The sequence below is a fragment of the Leptodactylus fuscus genome, chromosome 1 (assembly GCF_031893055.1).
Source record: "Leptodactylus fuscus isolate aLepFus1 chromosome 1, aLepFus1.hap2, whole genome shotgun sequence".
NCBI classification, from domain to species: Eukaryota; Metazoa; Chordata; class Amphibia; order Anura; family Leptodactylidae; genus Leptodactylus; species Leptodactylus fuscus.
In genome coordinates, this window is record NC_134265.1 from 26,566,518 (window position 1) to 26,588,896 (window position 22,379).

Below are 22,379 nucleotides of genomic sequence, written 5' to 3' on the forward strand. Positions count from 1 at the left end.
GCTGGGAGGGAGCTTGCTGCAACAGAAATCTAAACCCATTACTACTGCAGGTGAAGCAGGAAGTCTGTAGAAAAGAGCGTGGTGCATAGGCTGGGAGGGAGCTTGCTGCAACAGGAATCTAAACCTATTACTACTGCAGGTGAAACAGAAAGTCTGTAGAAAAGAGGGTGGTAGGAGCAGGGGTGAACCTGCCCTTTTCGCCAGAAAGTCACACACCCACCCCCCCCAGGAGGAGGGGGCGGAGCGGAGGGAGTGTGGCAGAGTGAAGGGGGTGGGGTGAAGCGAAGGGGCGGGGCTTAGCAGCATTCGCAGGCAGAGAGCAGGCAGGGAGAGGACCTGCTCTCTGCCTGAGCGTGAGGGGAGGCCGCTGGAGCAACGCTGCTCCTCCTCCCCAATCCACCACTCAGTGCTAAGCTAGTCCAGGACAGCTTGTCCTGGACTGGCTTAGGTAAGCAAAAATGCCGCCCTCCCTGGGGCTCTGGCATAGCGCTGCCTGAAGCGGTCGCTTCAGGTCGCCTCATGGGAGGTGCGACGCTGGGTGGGAGGCTGGGAGGGGGCTTCCTATATAAGAGTTACTTTACTACTGCAGGTGAACAGGAGGTCACTAGAAAAGAGGGTGGGGCATTGGCTGAGAGGGAGCTTGCTGCAACAGAAATCTAAACCTTTTACGACTGTAGGTGAAACAATATGTCTGTGGAAAAGAGGGCGGTGCATAGGCTGGGAGGAAGCTTGCTGCAACAGAAATCTAAACCCATTACTAAAGCAGGTGTCTGTGGATACGAGGGTGGGGCATTGGATGGGAGGGGGCTTCCTATTTAAGAGATTTAAGTCCATTACTCTACTACAAAATGGACGTAGTGGAGTCCAACAGGTAGAAGAGTTGCGCTCCTTCTGCTCAATAGTGAGCTGCAAAATCACCCAGGAATCTCCTCCAAATCTTGGGGAAAATTGCAAAACCCAATCCGGGTGATGTACTTTATTTGCATGAGATGCCTTTAGGCTGGGGCTGCATCCAACTGGGATCGCCGGTCGTGTGATCACTGGCTATATAGGAGTAAGTGGAGTTTAGAGCATATAGCTCCTGTGCCCAGGTATGATGCGCTCCTCTTATAGGACTTGATCTACACGCCTTGAAGTATGGTTTAACAGGCTTTTATTATATATAGATTACGTGTTTTGGGGTTTGATTGCAAATAAGCAACAACCACCCCTTCATCAGATCTCTATCGCCTATAGTAGAAGCTTGGCATGGGCTGGGAGGGAGATTGCTGCAACAAAAATCTAAACCCATTACTACTGCAGGCATCTGTAGAAAAGAGGTTGGTGCATAGGCTGGGACAGAGTTTATTGTATAAGAGTTTTAACCCCATTAATCTCCTACTAAAGGTAAAAAAGGAAAGCTATAGGAAAGAGGGTGGGGCTGGGAGGGAGCTTGCTGCAACAGAAATATGAGCCCTCTTTATTCTATGAATACAATAAAAGCTAGGCAGCATATTACTGTTTAACCTAGTGTGGAAGGTCTTACAGAGGTAGAAAAGGTCATATTTTGCGACACTTACCCCATGGGGCAGGATATCCTCTGGCACAGCACAGGGTTCCCCTTGAAACCTCTAGTAGACTAGTGTGACCTTTTGTAAACTCTGAACACCCCTATTAACTTTGTAACTGTAAAATCGTATGTTATTGTTCTCTCTATCATTATCCCCATTTATGTTCAGCTTTCTCTCCGTTTCGCACCTACTCTCTACACTAATCCAGGCAATATGAGATAAATGCCGTAATTACAATAAAGATAAGAGCAAAGAAGAGCAGAGAATAAAAACCGTACAATTATTCATCTCTAGCTAAGTCAATTAAATCTTGTCTCAAGTGGCCCTGAAAAGAAATGGAAACTTCTGGAGGAGTCTCCGTAGCATGGAGCAGAGATCTGGAGACTCCGCAGTGCAATGTTATATCTTACCTTGAAAAATATTATCTCAGTGCTGTCTTTACAACTTATTGTATCATTAGGATATGTTAGTATGTCAGTATAGCAGTAATATTGTTGTATGCAATTGGCAGTATTATAGTAGTTATATTCTTGTACATAGGGGGCAGTATTATAGTAGTTATATTCTTGTACATAGGGGGCAGTATTATAGTAGTTATATTCTTGTACATAGGAGTAGTATTATAGTAGTTATATATTCTTGTACATAGGGGGCAGTATTATAGTAGTTATATTCTTGTACATAGGAGTAGTATTATAGTAGTTATATTCTCGTACATAGGAGCAGTATTATAGTAGTTATATTCTTGTACATAGGGGGCAGTATTATAGTAGTTATATTCTTGTACATAGGAGCAGTATTATAGTAGTTATATTCTTGTATATAGGAGCAGTATTATAGTAGTTATATTCTTGTACATAGGAGCAGTATTATAGTAGTTATATTCTTGTACATAGGAGCAGTATTATAGTAGTTATATTCTTGTACATAGGAGGTAGTATTATAGTAGTTATATTCTTGTACATAGGAGCAGTATTATAGTAGTTATATTCTTGTATATAGGAGCAGTATTATAGTAGTTATATTCTTGTACATAGGAGTAGTATTATAGTAGTTATATTCTTGTACATAGGAGTAGTATTATAGTAGTTATATTCTTGTACATAGGAGCAGTATTATAGTAGTTATATTCTTGTACATAGGAGGTAGTATTATAGTAGTTATATTCTTGTACATAGGGGGCAGTATTATAGTAGTTATATTCTTGTACATAGGAGCAGTATTATAGTAGTTATATTCTTGTACATAGGAGGTAGTATTATAGTAGTTATATTCTTGTACATAGGAGCAGTATTATAGTAGTTATATTCTTGTACATAGGAGCAGTATTATAGTAGTTTACGCGGCGCTAACACGACCGCAAACATGCACCGTCAAAATCGCGGCGCTAACGTCCCTTAAACGCGGCACATTGCATGCTGCGTTTACTCTGTGTGTGAATAGGCCCTTATAGTAGTTATATTCTTGTACATAGGAGTAGTATTATAGTAGTTATATTCTTGTACATAGGAGCAGTATTATAGTAGTTATATTCTTGTACATAGGAGCAGTATTATAGTAGTTATATTCTTGTACATAGGAGCAGTATTATAGTAGTTATATTCTTGTACATAGGAGCAGTATTATAGTAGTTATATTCTTGCACATAGGAGCAGTATTATAGTAGTTATATTCTTGTACATAGTAGGTAGTAGTAGGTAGTATTATAGTAGTTATATTCTTGTACATAGGGGGCAGTATTATAGTAGTTATATTCTTGTACATAGGAGTAGTATTATAGTAGTTATATTCTTGTACATAGGAGTAGTATTATAGTAGTTATATATTCTTGTACATAGGGGGCAGTATTACAGTAGTTATATTCTTGTACATAGGAGCAGTATTATAGTAGTTATATTCTTGTATATAGGAGCAGTATTATAGTAGTTATATTCTTGTACATAGGAGCAGTATTATAGTAGTTATATTCTTGCACATAGGAGCAGTATTATAGTAGTTATATTCTTGTACATAGTAGGTAGTATTATAGTAGTTATATTCTTGTACATAGGAGCAGTATTATAGTAGTTATATTCTTGTACATAGGGGGCAGTATTATAGTAGTTATATTCTTGTACATAGGAGTAGTATTATAGTAGTTATATTCTTGTACATAGGAGTAGTATTATAGTAGTTATATATTCTTGTACATAGGGAGCAGTATTATAGTAGTTATATTCTTGTACATAGGAGCAGTATTATAGTAGTTATATTCTTGTATATAGGAGCAGTATTATAGTAGTTATATTCTTGTACATAGGAGCAGTATTATAGTAGTTATTTTCTTGTACATAGGAGCAGTATTATAGTAGTTATATTCTTGCACATAGGAGCAGTATTATAGTAGTTATATTCTTGTACATAGGAGCAGTATTATAGTAGTTATATTCTTGCACATAGGAGCAGTATTATAGTAGTTATATTCTTGTACATAGTAGGTAGTATTATAGTAGTTATATTCTTGTACATAGGAGCAGTATTATAGTAGTTATATTCTTGTACATAGGGGGCAGTATTATAGTAGTTATATTCTTGTACATAGGAGTAGTATTATAGTAGTTATATTCTTGTACATAGGAGTAGTATTATAGTAGTTATATTCTTGTACATAGGAGCAGTATTATAGTAGTTATATTCTTGTATATAGGAGCAGTATTATAGTAGTTATATTCTTGTACATAGGAGCAGTATTATAGTAGTTATATTCTTGTACATAGGAGCAGTATTATAGTAGTTATATTCTTGCACATAGGAGCAGTATTATAGTAGTTATATTCTTGTACTTAGGAGCAGTATTATAGTAGTTATATTCTTGTACATAGGGGGCAGTATTATAGTAGTTATATTCTTGTACATAGGGGGCAGTATTATAGTAGTTATATTCTTGTACATAGGAGCAGTATTATAGTAGTTATATTCTTGTACATAGGAGCAGTATTATAGTAGTTATATTCTTGTACATAGGAGCAGTATTATAGTAGTTATATTCTTGTACATAGGAGCAGTATTATAGTAGTTATATTCTTGCACATAGGAGCAGTATTATAGTAGTTATATTCTTGTACATAGTAGGTAGTAGTAGGTAGTATTATAGTAGTTATATTCTTGTACATAGGGGGCAGTATTATAGTAGTTATATTCTTGTACATAGGAGTAGTATTATAGTAGTTATATTCTTGTACATAGGAGTAGTATTATAGTAGTTATATATTCTTGTACATAGGGGGCAGTATTATAGTAGTTATATTCTTGTACATAGGAGCAGTATTATAGTAGTTATATTCTTGTATATAGGAGCAGTATTATAGTAGTTATATTCTTGTACATAGGAGCAGTATTATAGTAGTTATATTCTTGCACATAGGAGCAGTATTATAGTAGTTATATTCTTGTACATAGTAGGTAGTATTATAGTAGTTATATTCTTGTACATAGGAGCAGTATTATAGTAGTTATATTCTTGTACATAGGGGGCAGTATTATAGTAGTTATATTCTTGTACATAGGAGTAGTATTATAGTAGTTATATTCTTGTACATAGGAGTAGTATTATAGTAGTTATATATTCTTGTACATAGGGAGCAGTATTATAGTAGTTATATTCTTGTACATAGGAGCAGTATTATAGTAGTTATATTCTTGTATATAGGAGCAGTATTATAGTAGTTATATTCTTGTACATAGGAGCAGTATTATAGTAGTTATTTTCTTGTACATAGGAGCAGTATTATAGTAGTTATATTCTTGCACATAGGAGCAGTATTATAGTAGTTATATTCTTGTACATAGGAGCAGTATTATAGTAGTTATATTCTTGCACATAGGAGCAGTATTATAGTAGTTATATTCTTGTACATAGTAGGTAGTATTATAGTAGTTATATTCTTGTACATAGGAGCAGTATTATAGTAGTTATATTCTTGTACATAGGGGGCAGTATTATAGTAGTTATATTCTTGTACATAGGAGTAGTATTATAGTAGTTATATTCTTGTACATAGGAGCAGTATTATAGTAGTTATATTCTTGTATATAGGAGCAGTATTATAGTAGTTATATTCTTGTACATAGGAGCAGTATTATAGTAGTTATATTCTTGTACATAGGAGCAGTATTATAGTAGTTATATTCTTGCACATAGGAGCAGTATTATAGTAGTTATATTCTTGTACTTAGGAGCAGTATTATAGTAGTTATATTCTTGCACATAGGAGCAGTATTATAGTAGTTATATTCTTGTACATAGGGGGCAGTATTATAGTAGTTATATTCTTGTACATAGGAGCAGTATTATAGTAGTTATATTCTTGTACATAGGAGTAGTATTATAGTAGTTATATATTCTTGTACATAGGGGGCAGTATTATAGTAGTTATATTCTTGTACATAGGAGCAGTATTATAGTAGTTATATTCTTGTACATAGGAGTAGTATTATAGTAGTTATATATTCTTGTACATAGGGGGCAGTATTATAGTAGTTATATTCTTGTACATAGGAGCAGTATTATAGTAGTTATATTCTTGTATATAGGAGCAGTATTATAGTAGTTATATTCTTGTATATAGGAGCAGTATTATAGTAGTTATATTCTTGTACATAGGAGTAGTATTATAGTAGTTATATATTCTTGTACATAGGGGGCAGTATTATAGTAGTTATATTCTTGTACATAGGAGCAGTATTATAGTAGTTATATTCTTGTACATAGGAGCAGTATTATAGTAGTTATATTCTTGTACATAGGGGGCAGTATTATAGTAGTTATATTCTTGTACATAGGAGCAGTATTATAGTAGTTATATTCTTGTATATAGGAGCAGTATTATAGTAGTTATATTCTTGTACATAGGAGTAGTATTATAGTAGTTATATATTCTTGTACATAGGGGGCAGTATTATAGTAGTTATATTCTTGTACATAGGAGCAGTATTATAGTAGTTATATTCTTGTACATAGGAGCAGTATTATAGTAGTTATATTCTTGTACATAGGAGTAGTATTATAGTAGTTATATATTCTTGTACATAGGGGGCAGTATTATAGTAGTTATATTCTTGTACATAGGAGCAGTATTATAGTAGTTATATTCTTGTACATAGGAGCAGTATTATAGTAGTTATATTCTTGTACATAGGAGTAGTACATAGGAGTAGGTTTTTATGAATATATAAATCAAGACTGCATGTCCAACTGGGATAGACTTGATTTTCCAGAACTGACAACTGCAAGTACTTTGCTAGTCCTTTGGATTTGCCTCCCAGTTCTGCCCCTTTGGTTGTGTTTGATATTTTTCAGCCTCCGTCTGTCTCACAGTAATGGTGTCTAATTAGCACTTTGTTTTTTTGGTTTGGGGATTGTTGTGAGCCTGACAGACTCCCTATAAACTTTATCGGGTAAGGCTAGAGGGCCACTTATAGAGAGAGCCACTTGTACTTTCCAATTGGTGACATCCACATAAATTAGAAAATTTTGTTGTGTTTTGGTTTTTCATTGATCCCTTAGAAACTTCTCGTCTTGCGGATTATTTCAAACCCAGTATCCAAAATCCCTTCAATGAAATATTCCTTCTGTGCGGTATTACCTGATAGAGTAATGGATGGCGGTATGTACTATGCTGCGTATTCTCTTTCTGCCATTTATCCTTTGCCTCTTGTTTTTTTTTTATGTTCTTCAGCTCAAGCCGAAGATTTTTTTTACACCTCACAGGGAGGTGACACCGTCATTGATGGGGTGGATGACGCGGACGACTTTGAGAAGACCAGGCAAGCATTCACACTTGTGGGTAAGGATTGTATCTCAAAGGCTTCTGACAGGTGGATCCCAAGTCTCGTTTGGCAAGCTGTATCCAATCCTTCCATGTATCTCAGCCACAATATTGATAAAGACCCCAGTGATAGTTACTTATTAGAGGCCGTCTAATTTTTTTTTTTTTGTTATTAGAAAAGTCTCTTAAAGGGGGTTTTTTAGACTAAATTATTGATAACCTATTATTAGGATAAGTCATCAAAGATCGGCCGGGGTCTAATTCCTGGAACCTCAGCCGATCAGCTAATTCCTGGAACCTCAGCCGATCAGCTAATTCCTGGAACCTCAGCCGATCAGCTGTTTTGAAGAGGATATAGTGATCATGCGATCGCTGCAGCCTCTACACTACTTACCAAGCACAGCGCCATACATTATGTAGTGGCTGGGCTAGGTATAGCAGCTCAACCCCATTCACTTGAATGTGACTGAGCTGCAATCAGGCCACGTGACCGATCACACGGCCTGTGAAGCAGAAGTGGCGCTCAGGGACCGAATCCAAGGGGGGTTCCAAGTATCAGAATGAACAGTCCTAAGGATAGTAATTGTAATTAAATCCCAGAAAAACCCCTTTAATTAAATATATGTCTGTATGACCCTTTAATGTGTATAATGTCAAATTGTCTGGTAGCCATATTCTCTCCTTCCCTATTTGCTAAACCTGCACTCCTCGGCCGAGCATGCATGTGTATGGGGAAGAGAGACATTCTGTATGGTCAGCCATTCGTTAGACCTGCCGCCATGTAATATTACATGTCCCCTACAGGATCAGGGGAGGAGGGGGTAGCACTTGTCGCTGATTGCTCTCCTCTTGCGGTTTGTTACATTATCGTCTGTAGACTATAATCTTTCTTCTTAAGACAATTTATAACAATATAATGCCGCCTGTTAATTACACAACGTTCAGCAAACCGTTCATCTTACCATTGTGCATTACCACCGAGTGCTGATTGGAAACTGTCAGCAATGATGGAAGACGCCATTGCATGGATGGAAGCTTATGTTATAATCAATTCCTCAATATTCTCTCTGCTCCCGGCCAGCCCTATTCCTTTCTATCCACGCCTCGGTTCGCTTTTTAGTGTTACTTTCTTATAGGGTGTGTAGACTTTTGCACTAATTTTTTTATTGCTCCTGTCCCTCAAATTTGCACGTAGTCCTGAATACAAAATCTACTGTTGTTCTGTGTATACAGCTCCCATGTAGATGTAATGCTTCTCCAGTGTTACAGACTACATAACACTGTGTTTGTGGTCTGAACCTGCAGTCAGCAGAGGAGGGGGCAGATGGAGCAGAGCAACACATAGGTCTGCATAGGAGCTGTATACACAAAACAATAGGAGTTTTGCATGATATTAACTGTATTTAAAAAAAAAAAAAATTATATCCTGCAATTTCCACTCTGACTACTAAGCCTAATAATAGGCTGCTACATGCAAATTGTATAGGAGTTTTCTCTGTAGCAGTTTTCTTTGCATTTACATAACAGGCAAGATTACCATTGAAGATAATACTTCTATAGATAACACCCCTGAGCCATCATTACATCGCTGATGTCACATCTTATATCCTCCCCCTCCCACTCAGAGTTTTGAAATGCAGCTTTGGGGGTGACTAGAGCACAATACATACTGATACTCTTTACCTTGGAAGTTTTTACAAATTGCTGAACTTTTTATGTAGATTTGGGTTCGCGTTATGTCCTGGGTGTTCTCACATGTCACTTCTTAAATGACCCTGTCACCTTGTATCTATGCGGCACGTGACGCCACAAGCCATAGGGTATTTATGAGACAGAAATTACAGAACAGATGGGCGGCTGGAGCAGAGATGCATTTATGTCAAAACGCTGCGGGCGTCTGACACTGAGCGCTTGAGCCAGAACACATTGGTCGCACTCAGATATTTTCGGCACAGTCTCCGGTTCTTCAGGTTGTAATGGTGATCTATACTGGAGGGAAGGGCAGGTATTGATGTGGATGAGTATAAGGGGGGTATAGTTATAATAAAATGACACCCTCACGTCTATGACCGCACCTGTATCGTCTCCCCTTCTGTGCAATGTCATGACCTTGTCGTGTTTGTGTCTTACCAGGAGTAAAGGAGTCCCATCAGATGAGTATCTTTAAGATCATCGCTTCCATTTTACACTTGGGGAACATAGAGATCATCTCAGAGCGGGACGGCGAATCCAGCAGCATTTCGGTAAGAAATCTATAGCATTATCAGCTTCTTTTAGGGAATTGGTGCTTATATATAGGAGCCGTATAGCATGTACTTATGTAATGAACAGAAGGTAAGGGGAGCGTTTATAACACAGTGAAAATCAGGGATCGATCGTGATCTGTGAAACACTCGTAGAAAAATGACTCTTATAACACCGCTATACACTATGCAGATAATATTGTGTATAATAGTTATGTATAATGTGCAGTAATAACAGTGGCATGTAATGTTTAAACAATGGCGCCATATAATGTGGAATAATAGCCTCTAAATAATGGCGCCATTATATAGCTGATGTTACATTTAACACATGCTGCTCACATCTATGGTGCTGAACATTAGATACCTTTTCTCAACACCATCTATGTACTAAGGTTAGTAATATTACCATAAAGCGTCATTCTAATATTGCCATACAGTGTCCAAATAATAGTGCCACAATGCATAATAATAACAGTGCCAAATAATAGCACCATACGGTTTCTATGTAATAGTGCTTCTCAATGGTTAATAAAAGTGCCATACAGTGTCTATATAGTAGTGTTGCACAATCCTTAATAATAATAGTGCCATACAGTGTAATAAATAATAGTGAAATACATGTGTCCAAATAATAGTGCCATACAATGCTTAAAAATTTTAGTGCTATACAGTGTCTAAATAATAGTACCACACAGTGCTTAATAATAACTGTGCCATACAGTGTCCAAATAATACTGCAGTACGGTGTCTAAATAATAGTGACACACAATACTTAAAAATAATATGGCTATACAGTGTCTAAATAATCGTACCTCGCAAACCTTAGTAATAATAGTGCTGTACAGTATCCAAATAATAGCGCCATATGGTGTCTACGTAAAATTGCCTCTCAATGGTTAATAAAAGTGCCATATAGTGTCTATATAGCAGTGTCGCGCAATCCTTAATATTAACAGTGTCTAAATAATAGTGCAATACAGTGTCCAAACAATAGTGCCACGCAATGCTTAAAAATATTAGTGCTATACATTGTCTAAATAATAGTACCACACAATGCTTAGTAATAAGTGTCCAAAAAATAGTACAGTACAGTATCTAAATAATAGTGCCGCAAAGTCCTTAATAATAATAGTGCCATACAGTGCACAATATTAGCACTGTATGATGCTTAATAGTAACACGTACTTGCCAACATTTGGTAAAGGACGTCAAGGAGAATGGTACATGAGGAGCGTTGCAGATATTTTTAGCAGAGACCCTGTTTTGGGCATCAACACATAAAATACCCAAGTCATGTATAAAAAGACGTATAGCCCATATAAAGCAGCGTATTGTCTCCCGCCTGCGGTACGTACATTGATGCAGATACACGTAAGTTAATTCATGAATGGCTCCACATCACATCCATCTGACAAGCTGTAGACATCACAGGATTGACCTGTCGGAGTCGGTCGATGAATTGCCGCAGTTCCGATGACTTGTAGACACTCCGGTCCCTTGTTGTATAGATGGAAGTATACAGGAGACGGTATAGCAGCGATGGACATCCTATGCTGCCACCTAGTGGCATACCCAGATATAATCATCCCAGGGTTCTTTATAACAAAATAGCTGGTGGCAGCTGATCTGTGCGGGATCCGGATAGGTCACAGTATAACAAGATCTTTTGGGGCTGGATAACTCCTTTAATAGAATAAGGGCTAAAGATCTGACCAGTGGGGGTCCAAGCAGTGGGACCCACATGACCAGGAGGTCCCAGTCCCCCCTTAAAATGTAATGGAGCAGTGACCGCCCATAACCATTGCCACACCATTCAATGCAATCATTGTAGATAGCCAGTTGGATCGGCAATGGGCCATTCATGAAGGGGTACTTGGGACCTCCATACGTCCCATATCTCAGTCCCTTACGTGCCCGATTTCTTCTCTTCCCCCAGAAAGGAGACGAGCCTCTTAACCACTTCTGCAGACTGCTGGGGGTGGAGCACGACCAGATGGAGCACTGGCTCTGCCACCGAAAACTCATCACCACCTCGGAGACTTACGTGAAGAGCATGTCCAACCAACAGGCTGTCAACGCGAGGAACGCTCTGGCCAAGCACATCTACGCTCAGTTATTCAACTGGATAGTGCAACATGTGAACAAGGCTCTACACACCACCATCAAGCAGCACTCCTTCATCGGCGTGCTGGACATCTACGGGTAAGGGAGCGGCTGCAAACTGTGAACCGGAACTGGAGACGTTACTGAGTTTCAATATCATGGAACGTTAGTAGAATTTGTAGAATTAGTTGGTTTGCAACTTTGTAATACACTTTGGGATTCTATTTCTCCACATTTTCAAGATCTCTGGAATGTTCTTCTTTACATCCAGAGACTGTAACAATATCCAACATTTTTGTGTTGACAGCTCCTATGCAGACCTATGTGTCTCAATAGTGACAGACTACAAACAAACCCTGTGTAGTCTGATCCTGCAGCTGCTTCCTCTACTGTCTGTATGTTATGACTAGGGTTGAGCCGATCTTGAGATTTCAAGATCCATTTTAAAATCCGATTTCCGATCATTTTCCAGCCGATCGTGAAATTTGCTCGATCACCGATCCGATCTTTCCCGATTGCTCAACCCTGGTCAATGCTTCTCTATGGGAAAAGTCAATTTTAGGGTTGAGCCGATCTTGAGATTTTAAAATCCGATCATTTTCCAGCTGATCCCGATCATAAAATTTGCTCAATCGCCGATTGGGATCCGATCTCTCAACCCTAGCCATGAGACAAAGGGGAGTAACACAGGACTGCAGGATCAGACTACACATAGGGTTTCTTTGTAGTCTGTAACCATTGAGACGCACAGGTTTACATAGGAGCTGCATACACAAAACGGTACACAGTTTTGTGCAAGACCGTTTGCATTGCAGTAAAGCAAAATAGTTGCAAACGTTTATATACTCTTTCCGGGGTCAAACCCCAGAGGGGATGGGGTTAAAGTATAAAATATGGGATACTTGCTTATTCAGAAGAAATGTCGAGGTTCGGGTGCATTCACACGGAGTAACGTGCCGCGTGATGTGGCACGTATACGGCGTGTGAGATTTTGAGCGCCGTAACAGCTCCCATTGAGTTCAATGGGATTTAGGATCGTATATGCCACGTTATTTTGCGGCCGTGAATTTGCGGCCGCAAAATAACGCAGCGTATACGATCCAGGCTCCCATTGAAATCAATGGGAGCTGTTACGGCGCTCAAAATCTCACACGCCGTATACGTGCCACATCACGCGGCACGTTACTCCGTGTGAATGCACCCTTATGGTGTAAAACCAGGTTATGGCGGCCTCTGCCATCTTGCAGCATCTTGGCGCCTTCTTGTACACAGTAATGCGATGATATATGGCGTCTTGTAGGGGTGCGGTATAATTGTTTATTTCACTGCTGTGTTGCTTCGGGTTGTAAATTAGCGGCTAATGTAAATCTCCTGTAGGATGGCGCGGCGCGGCTCCGAGAAGCCTCTGACAGGCGCACTGCGTCTCCTTAATTGTCCTTCGAGATCCCCAAGTCTCGGAACAGATGAATGGACGCTTTCCTCTCACTTATAATAGGACAATTAGTATCTCCGGCGCGGAGCGCGGACATCGCCTGAGCTCATTTCACACAATTAAAACTTTTTTTTGTTGTTTTAAAAACGAGGACTAAAGTTAAAGCTGCTTACGATTTCGCCACAAGGGAGCGAGAGCATTATACATGATTTATACGCTTCATAATGCTCAGCTGGAGCGCTACCGGGCCACGGAGTGCAGGAGGACGAGAGATCAGTTTGTCTTTCTATTTCTTAATATTGTCAAGATTTCTGATTGATGTCGGTGGATGAAGACACCCCTGGGTACGAACCCTGTATGTAGCCAGTCCTTCTACCAGCTGATGCTATTGTATCGGGCCTAGGCAATGCTCTGTGAGCTCAGCAGCTGGGACTGCAGATTGATACATTGTAGCAAGGAGATGTATTCAACTGATGTGTTGAGCTCACAGAGCATTGTCTAGACTGGATACAACAGGGAGCAGGACTGGTGCAGGGTTACAGTCTCTGAATGTGGTCAACAGTCTTTTTATTCACTGACTGCAAGCAGAGATCTTGGGAATGGTGAAAATCTGAAACACAAAGTATATTAGAAAGTTGTAGAATCGATAATCGCCCCCGGGCCACTCTGACTCCTCTCCCTGTAGTTAGGTGTACTGTGGTGCTGGCTTTACCATTGGGTGGTTAGGGTTGGTTCTGATCATGTGACCCAATTTTTGAACCAGCTCATAAGTCCTAGGGACATCATCTACAAAGACTGCCTAGAGGACCCCTTTAAGGTTTATTGACTTAACGTGAGCCTCCAATTATAAAACCTCTTTTATTAAATGAACAGTACGGGTGATTGAGAAACTTTGTAATATATCTTATTAAAGAAATCTGTTTCCTTTTCCACTTTTTAGAATGCCTCTTTCTCCTTATATTTTTTAGCCTCGCATACAGAAGTCTATGGAGAGGGAAGGGGAGGCAGTTATTGATTTATTGCCTCGTTCTATGCAGTGGTAGAGCCTTGACTTAAAGATACAGTACTGCTAAAGAACTCACTGACATAGAAGCAGATTGTAGCAGCTGCGGTTATTTGTGTCTCTTCTCCATAGACCTCTATGTAAAATGTCAGTGGAGAAGGAAACAGGTTTCTTTAATAAGATATATCACATAGTTTCTTATATTGACCTGTACTACTCATTTATCATCGGGGGCACACTTTAAAACTTAATACTTGAAACCCTTGTGTCAAGAACTATAGGTCAGGGCATTTGGAAAGCTGAGTGACATGAATAAAACAATAGGGGTGTTGTCCAGTGTGGGCGACCTGATTGGTTGTCGGGTCCCCTCCATTTCTCCTGCATTTATCGCTGTTGGCTCCATTGCTTTTCCTTGACAGTTCGGAGTTGCGGAATATGATCTATAACTCACTTCCCAGTCGTTGCGGCCTCGACCCGTCCAGTACACACTTGTCACTTTGCTGATGATTCAGTGTTATTAGCCTGTCTGCTTCCTCCAAGATGACATGGAATTCTTCAAGTCTCACAACAAATCTACAACATGTCACCCCTCAACAATCCAGCACATGATATCTATCCTAAAGCTGTCTTATTATAGCTTCATCATCCAGCTTTCACAGGCCCCTGAAAGGCAAAACTGCCTACTTATGCAGTGGTACAACTTCTTTGTCATATTGTTGTATCAGGAGTCTGGAAAAGCTTACAACCCCTATATAAATTGTAGTGCCTCACCGTTTGTTTCCATCCAGCTTTCCCAGATGTAGATACGTCTGAATTGATTCTCCATCATTTTATCTGCAGGTTCGAAACCTTCGAAATAAACAGCTTCGAGCAGTTCTGCATCAACTACGCCAATGAGAAGCTTCAGCAGCAGTTCAACTCGGTACGTCGGCCAAACCAAGCCTGTGAAAATAACAATTCTGGAGCGTCTCTTCTTTGTGTTGCCCCTCTGTTACTCCTCCTGAAAATGTATAGATCAATTACCTCCTGACATGGTGACATGTCTCTACGCAGAGTCAGACATTGTAGAGACATGGCACATAGACAAGAGGTAATGCAATTGCCAGTTTGTTTGTACATTGCCAGGAGGAATAACAGAGGAATAGAGCTATGCAGAGTTCTAGGAACAAATCTATTAGAATTTTTGTTTTATGGCATAATACAGGCGCTTTTCTTAAAGGGGGTTTTCAGGACTTCTATTGATAACTCATCTGTCATATGGGTAAATATCGATCTTTTCCTTGCAGCATGTGTTTAAACTGGAGCAGGAGGAGTATATGAAAGAACAAATCCCATGGACCCTCATTGATTTCTATGATAATCAGCCCTGCATTGACTTGATCGAGGCCAAGCTTGGAATTCTGGACCTTCTGGATGAGGAGTGTAAGGTGAGTCCTCCACTGTATGCTTAGGGAAAGGTCCTGGTGGGCGGGGCATGACATAGGGCTTCCCTCATTGGTGTGCTGGGAATTCTTGTGGCATGCCCCGCCCCTGAGGATCCTGTACTAGCCTAACTAAATGTAACTAAATGAATAAAGTGTAATAAATCCATAGTTCAGGTGAATATGACAAACTGAATAGTGCGTTGTGTGACTTTGGGTGGATGTACAGCAGCATTCAGTGCAACATTATGATCTTATGGTGTTTGTTTTTAGGTCCCCAAAGGCACAGACCAGAACTGGGCCCAGAAGCTGTACGACCGTCACGGCAGCAGCCAGCACTTCAAGAAGCCTCGCATGTCTAATACCTCCTTCATTGTCGTCCACTTTGCTGACAAGGTAAGTGATATGCGGTTTAGTGCCGACATTGTGGATCCACCTTGTAGAAGTCTGTTGATTTTTTTTTTTTTTTTTTTATTTTTTTTTTAGTTCCTAAATTCTGCACAGATACATTTCTTCATGTATCCTTGTAATGTTCCTCTGTTATTCCTCCTGGAATTATATGATTAAAGTGACCAGTGGGTGTCACCACTTGGTGGTCTGTTACTGCACACTCAGACACTGTCCAATCAGGTCTGCAGTGCTAGGACACACCCCTTTCACAATGGTAGCACCCAGTTGTCAATATGCTCATAATTTCTTGGAGGAACAGCACAAGATGTTCCAGAATTATTTCCTGGGGGAGTATTTATTAAAGCTGACCTGTCCACAAAAAGGAAGTATTTTGACTACCTTCAGCCACCACTAGAGGGAGCTTGCTGCATACTATGTTATTATGTTCAGTTCTGTGTATACATTAAGCTCCCTCTAGTGGTGGCTGGTGGTGATGTTATTTAAAATGTATGCCTATGCAGGGCAGAGGATCGTCTACCTGACAATACACTTGTACATCTTTGTAAGGGGTGCTATCACAAAAAAAATAATAGTGAGATAATCGGTGGAGTGCGGTCAGTCTGCGATGGACCCCAAAGTGTGTGATGACGTTAGCCGCAGCAAAATTACTATAGCCATGTGCATGAGGACGTAAATCCACAGCGTGTCCGTTTTGGGTTTCAGCCATTGCAATTCAGTGAACCCGAGTAGAAACCGCTCGGGTGTAGAATACGCCGCACAATTTCCCCGCATATATCATGATCGACTCTCATCATGGATCTGATATCGACCCACATTTGCGCGGTTATATACGTCAGTCTCTGATGACATCATACAGTCCATGAGGACCTCAAGTACATTACACGTTGCGTTCTGCGCTTGCTCACTACACATAGCGGCGGTTTCCGGGTCTATATCTTGGATACGTTCCTATAATTCTATTTGGATATATTTCTACAATCCGCCCTGTCAGGTCTCCCCGCGGCGCCGGCTCATGGCCGCCATCTGACTTTGTACATTCAGAAGGTCACAGACAACATTTCAGCTTTTCCGCAAAAAGTCATCCAACAAACGATATTGAATATCGAGCGCTTTAGGCAAACTGACCTTTAAAAATGGAAGGAAGGGGGACGAATTTTATTTTCGGATCTAAGTGACCACATAGAGGCTTCATATCCTCTGGAAATGTAACAAATATGTGAATTTCTTTTACTTTCTACGTATGATGGCGGTATATTGGAACCTATGTCGCCCTTGGAATCCTGAAAATATGGGATCAGGTTCTTAACGTTCAAGAAGGGCGTGTGGGATGTGATGGGGCCCTTCCGGCCTTGGCAGATCATATATGTGACAATACCGTACACGGATACTACTCATACGTGTATATCTTATATAGGTTGAATACCAATGTGATGGATTCTTGGAGAAAAATCGGGATACAGTGTACGAAGAGCAGATTAATATCCTAAAAGCCAGTAAGGTAAGAGATTTCCCCGCATAGTTGGAGAGGAATCCAAGTTGAAAGACCATCTCAATTCCTCTCCAAATTTCATTGTGTGGACATACCCCAAGCGTTGTACAGGTTTTTTTAATGTATCCTTTGGATGTATACAGAAAACTCCTTTATAAACAGATGTATTGAGCCTTTGTGTATTCCTCTAACAGTATCAACTGGTCGCTGACCTGTTCCAAGATGACAAGGATCCTGTCCCTCCGACCCCAAGTGGAAAATCCAAAATTAACGTCAGACCTGCAAAGCCAACCATTAAAAATGCCAATAAAGAACATAAGAAAACTGTGGGACATCAGGTAACTATCACCATGTCTACAACTCTGGGATATAAGGTTGTTACATTATACAGAATTGAGGTCCATGGATCTAAAATTTTCATTTTTCAAAATAATCATTTATAATTTTTTTTTTAGTTTCGTAACTCGCTCCATTTGCTGATGGAAACTTTAAATGCAACGACACCTCATTACGTGCGCTGCATCAAACCCAATGATGAGAAGCTGGCGTTCAGGTAAGAGGGGTAAATCATTTTATGTGGGATGTGCTAATATAACTGAATAGACACCAAAATAAACAGTTACATCCTGTATTATACTCCAGAGCTGCGCTCACTATTCTGCTGGTGCAGTCACTGTGTACATACATTACATTACTTATCCTGTACTGATCCTGAGTTACATCCTGTATTATACTCCAGAGCTGCACTCACTATTCTGCTGGTACAGTCACTGTGTACATACATTACATTACTTATCCTGTACTGATCCTGAGTTACATCCTGTATTATACTCCAGAGCTGCACTCACTATTCTGCTGGTACAGTCACTGTGTACATACATTACATTACTTATCCTGTACTGATCCTGAGTTACATCCTGTATTATACTCCAGAGCTGCACTCACTATTCTGCTGGTGCAGTCACTGTGTACATACATTACATTACTTATCCTGTACTGATCCTGAGTTACATCCTGTATTATACTCCAGAGCTGCGCTCACTATTCTGCTGGTGCAGTCACTGTGTACATACATTACATTACTTATCCTGTACTGATCCTGAGTTACATCCTGTATTATACTCCAGAGCTGCACTCACTATTCTGCTGGTACAGTCACTGTGTACATACATTACATTACTTGTCCTGTACTGATCCTGAGTTATATCCTGTATTATACTCCAGAGCTGTGCTCACTATTCTGCTGGTACAGTCACTGTGTACATACATTACATTACTTATCCTGTACTGATCCTGAGTTACATCCTGTATTATACTCCAGAGCTGCACTCACTATTCTGCTGGTACAGTCACTGTGTACATACATTACATTACTTGTCCTGTACTGATCCTGAGTTATATCCTGTATTATACTCCAGAGCTGTGCTCACTATTCTGCTGGTACAGTCACTGTGTACATACATTACATTACTTATCCTGTACTGATCCTGAGTTACATCCTGTATTATACTCCAGAGCTGCGCTCACTATTCTGCTGGTACAGTCACTGTGTACATACATTACATTACTTATCCTGTACTGATCCTGAGTTACATCCTGTATTATACTCCAGAGCTGCGCTCACTATTCTGCTGGTACAGTCACTGTGTACATACATTACATTACTTATCCTGTACTGATCCTGAGTTACATCCTGTATTATACTCCAGAGCTGCACTCACTATTCTGCTGGTGCAGTCACTGTGTACATACATTACATTACTTATCCTGTACTGATCCTGAGTTATATCCTGTATTATACTCCAGAGCTGCACTCACTATTCTGCTGGTACAGTCACTGTGTACATACATTACATTACTTATCCTGTACTGATCCTGAGTTATATCCTGTATTATACTCCAGAGCTGCACTCACTATTCTGCTGGTACAGTCACTGTGTACATACATTACATTACTTATCCTGTACTGATCCTGAGTTATATCCTGTATTATACTCCAGAGCTGCACTCACTATTCTGCTGGTACAGTCACTGTGTACATACATTACATTACTTATCCTGTACTGATCCTGAGTTACATCCTGTATTATACTCCAGAGCTGCGCTCACTATTCTGCTGGTACAGTCACTGTGTACATACATTACATTACTTATCCTGTACTGATCCTGAGTTACATCCTGTATTATACTCCAGAGCTGCGCTCACTATTCTGCTGGTACAGTCACTGTGTACATACATTACATTACTTATCCTGTACTGATCCTGAGTTACATCCTGTATTATACCCCAGAGCTGCGCTCACTATTCTGCTGGTACAGTCACTGTGTACATACATTACATTACTTATCCTGTACTGATCCTGAGTTACATCCTGTATTATACTCCAGAGCTGCACTCACTATTCTGCTGGTACAGTCACTGTGTACATACATTACTTATCCTGTACTGATCCTGAGTTACATCCTGTATTATACTCCAGAGCTGCGCTCACTATTCTGCTGGTGCAGTCACTCTGTACATTATATAACCTTTCCTGTATTTCTCATATTGTCCATAGTATAGTGAATCAGTCCTCTAGTCTCTGTGTCTCTGTTATCCTTCCGTCTCTCTTTGTGTGTGTACGGAGCAGACATCTTATATTGTCAGATAGCGGGATCCTGCAGACAGATTTATGGCCTCCAGTGTGCTCTGCTCTGAATCATCCTGGTAACACTGAGGACTAAGTACATAGATCTTCTGTACAGGCAGATAAATCGTGGCCTTCTGTATATACCACTATAACCCTCAGCCGGTCCCCGGACATATAGCCCCCCACACACACACACACACACATATAGCCCCTCCCCCCCCATATAAAATAGAGCACAACATGATGTGAAGACGCATAGATTTGGTGCATCATACTCCAGATGAAATCCAGCAATTCTATACCAATCTTCATCTTAACCCTAACAATGGAAGCGACAAACTCAGCTCTGCTATGTTGGCTTTGTCACTATTCAGACCCAGCTGGTGCGGCCACCTGAGCTGGGCACAAGTAATGAGATGCAGGAAGGGACAGTCGGCTCATTGTCGGCCTCTCTGCCTATTGTCCATGTGTAAGTATATCTAGGCAGAGCTGGGTATTTGGGCTGTAGAGCCTGGGAACCTGTTATTATCGGTTTCACACGGCCTGCCCTCAACCCTCCAGACATGAAGGTAAGCCCCCGCTTGTCACAGAAGCTAGCAATCATTTTGTAATGTTAGGTAAAGGTCAGGTCGGTAGCCATGCCCCCTATGCCTTTTAATGAAACAGCGCCACTCTTGACCAGGTGGTATATCTGGTTATTACAACGTAGTCAGGTGGTCGGGGCTGTATTGTAATTTTATCAGGCTTTAGATAGCTGACCATTAAGATTTAGCAGAGCTAACTTCTCAGTTCTCACATTGTGTTCCTATCAAAAATAACATGGCATACACCATAGGCTACGGGATGACAAACTCAGCTCTGCTGTATTTATACACAAGTTCATTAAATCTGGCTGGTCTATGGAGACTGGAAAAGAGCAGCTGGCATTAAAGGGAGCCGCGGTATCTGAGCGGGACATAAACATATCCGAACACAGATGGGTCTATTGGATTCTGTCTCATTGTTTGTAAAGATCCATAAGGACGGAAACATTCACCGAAAGACGGGAAAATTAGGAAGAGAAACAGATGCAAAATTTCACAGTTTGCTTTTTTCCTGACATAGCTGTTGGCATCAACGACATTCAATACAAAGAAACTGGGAGCTGTACAATGTACTAAAAAGTGCAGTACTATGCAGTTATATTATTGTACATAGGGGGCAGTATTATAGTAGTTATATTCTTGTACATAGGAGCAGTATTATAGTAGTTATATTCTTGTACATAGGAGTAGTATTATAGTAATTATATTCTTGTACATGGGGGCAGTATTATAGTAGTTATATTCTTGTACATAGGAGCAGTATTATAGTAGTTATATTCTTGTACATAGGGGTAGTATTATAGTAGTTATATTCTTGTACATAGGAGCAGTATTATAGTAGTTATATTCTTGTACATAGGAGCAGTATTATAGTAGTTATATTCTTGTACATAGGAGCAGTATTATAGTAGTTATATTCTTGTACATAGGAGCAGTATTATAGTAGTTATATTCTTGTACATAGGAGTAGTATTATAGTAGTTATATTCTTGTACATAGGAGCAGTATTATAGTAGTTATATTCTTGTACATAGGAGCAGTATTATAGTAGTTATATTCTTGTACATAGGGGCAGTATTATAGTAGTTATATTCTTGTACATAGGAGCAGTATTATAGTAGTTATATTCTTGTACATAGGAGTATTATAGTAGTTATATTCTTGTACATAGGAGCAGTATTATAGTAGTTATATTCTTGTACATAGGAGGTAGTATTATAGTAGTTATATTCTAGTACATAGGAGGTAGTATTATAGTAGTTATATTCTAGTACATAGGAGCAGTATTATAGTAGTTATATTCTTGTACATAGGAGTAGTATTATAGTAGTTATATTCTTGTACATAGGAGCAGTATTATAGTAGTTATATTCTTGTACATAGTAGTATTATAGTAGTTATATTCTAGTACATAGGAGCAGTATTATAGTAGTTATATTTTTGTACATAGGAGCAGTATTATAGTAGTTATATTCTTGTACATAGGAGCAGTATTATAGTAGTTATATTCTTGTACATAGGAGCAGTATTATAGTAGTTATATTCTTGTACATAGGAGCAGTATTATAGTAGTTATATTCTTGTACATAGGAGGTAGTATTATAGTAGTTATATTCTAGTACATAGGAGCAGTATTATAGTAGTTATATTCTTGTACATAGGAGAAGTATTATAGTAGTTATATTCTTGTACATAGGAGTAGT

The 22,379-nt window shown here is 39.5% G+C and overlaps 1 protein-coding gene across 2 annotated transcripts in view; it reads left to right on the forward strand.

Annotated features, from left to right (window-relative positions):
• MYO5B (myosin VB) overlaps nt 1–22,379 on the forward strand; it is a 131,473-nt gene that overhangs the window by 79,477 nt on the left and 29,617 nt on the right. For both annotated transcript variants that reach the window (XM_075268278.1, XM_075268285.1), the window contains exons 8-16: nt 7,268–7,375; nt 9,491–9,600; nt 11,540–11,805; nt 14,982–15,063; nt 15,428–15,568; nt 15,836–15,958; nt 17,388–17,471; nt 17,657–17,800; nt 17,918–18,015. In XM_075268278.1, the coding sequence (XP_075124379.1) occupies nt 7,268–7,375; nt 9,491–9,600; nt 11,540–11,805; nt 14,982–15,063; nt 15,428–15,568; nt 15,836–15,958; nt 17,388–17,471; nt 17,657–17,800; nt 17,918–18,015 (1,156 nt within the window). The remainder of the gene's footprint in view (nt 1–7,267; nt 7,376–9,490; nt 9,601–11,539; nt 11,806–14,981; nt 15,064–15,427; nt 15,569–15,835; nt 15,959–17,387; nt 17,472–17,656; nt 17,801–17,917; nt 18,016–22,379) is intronic.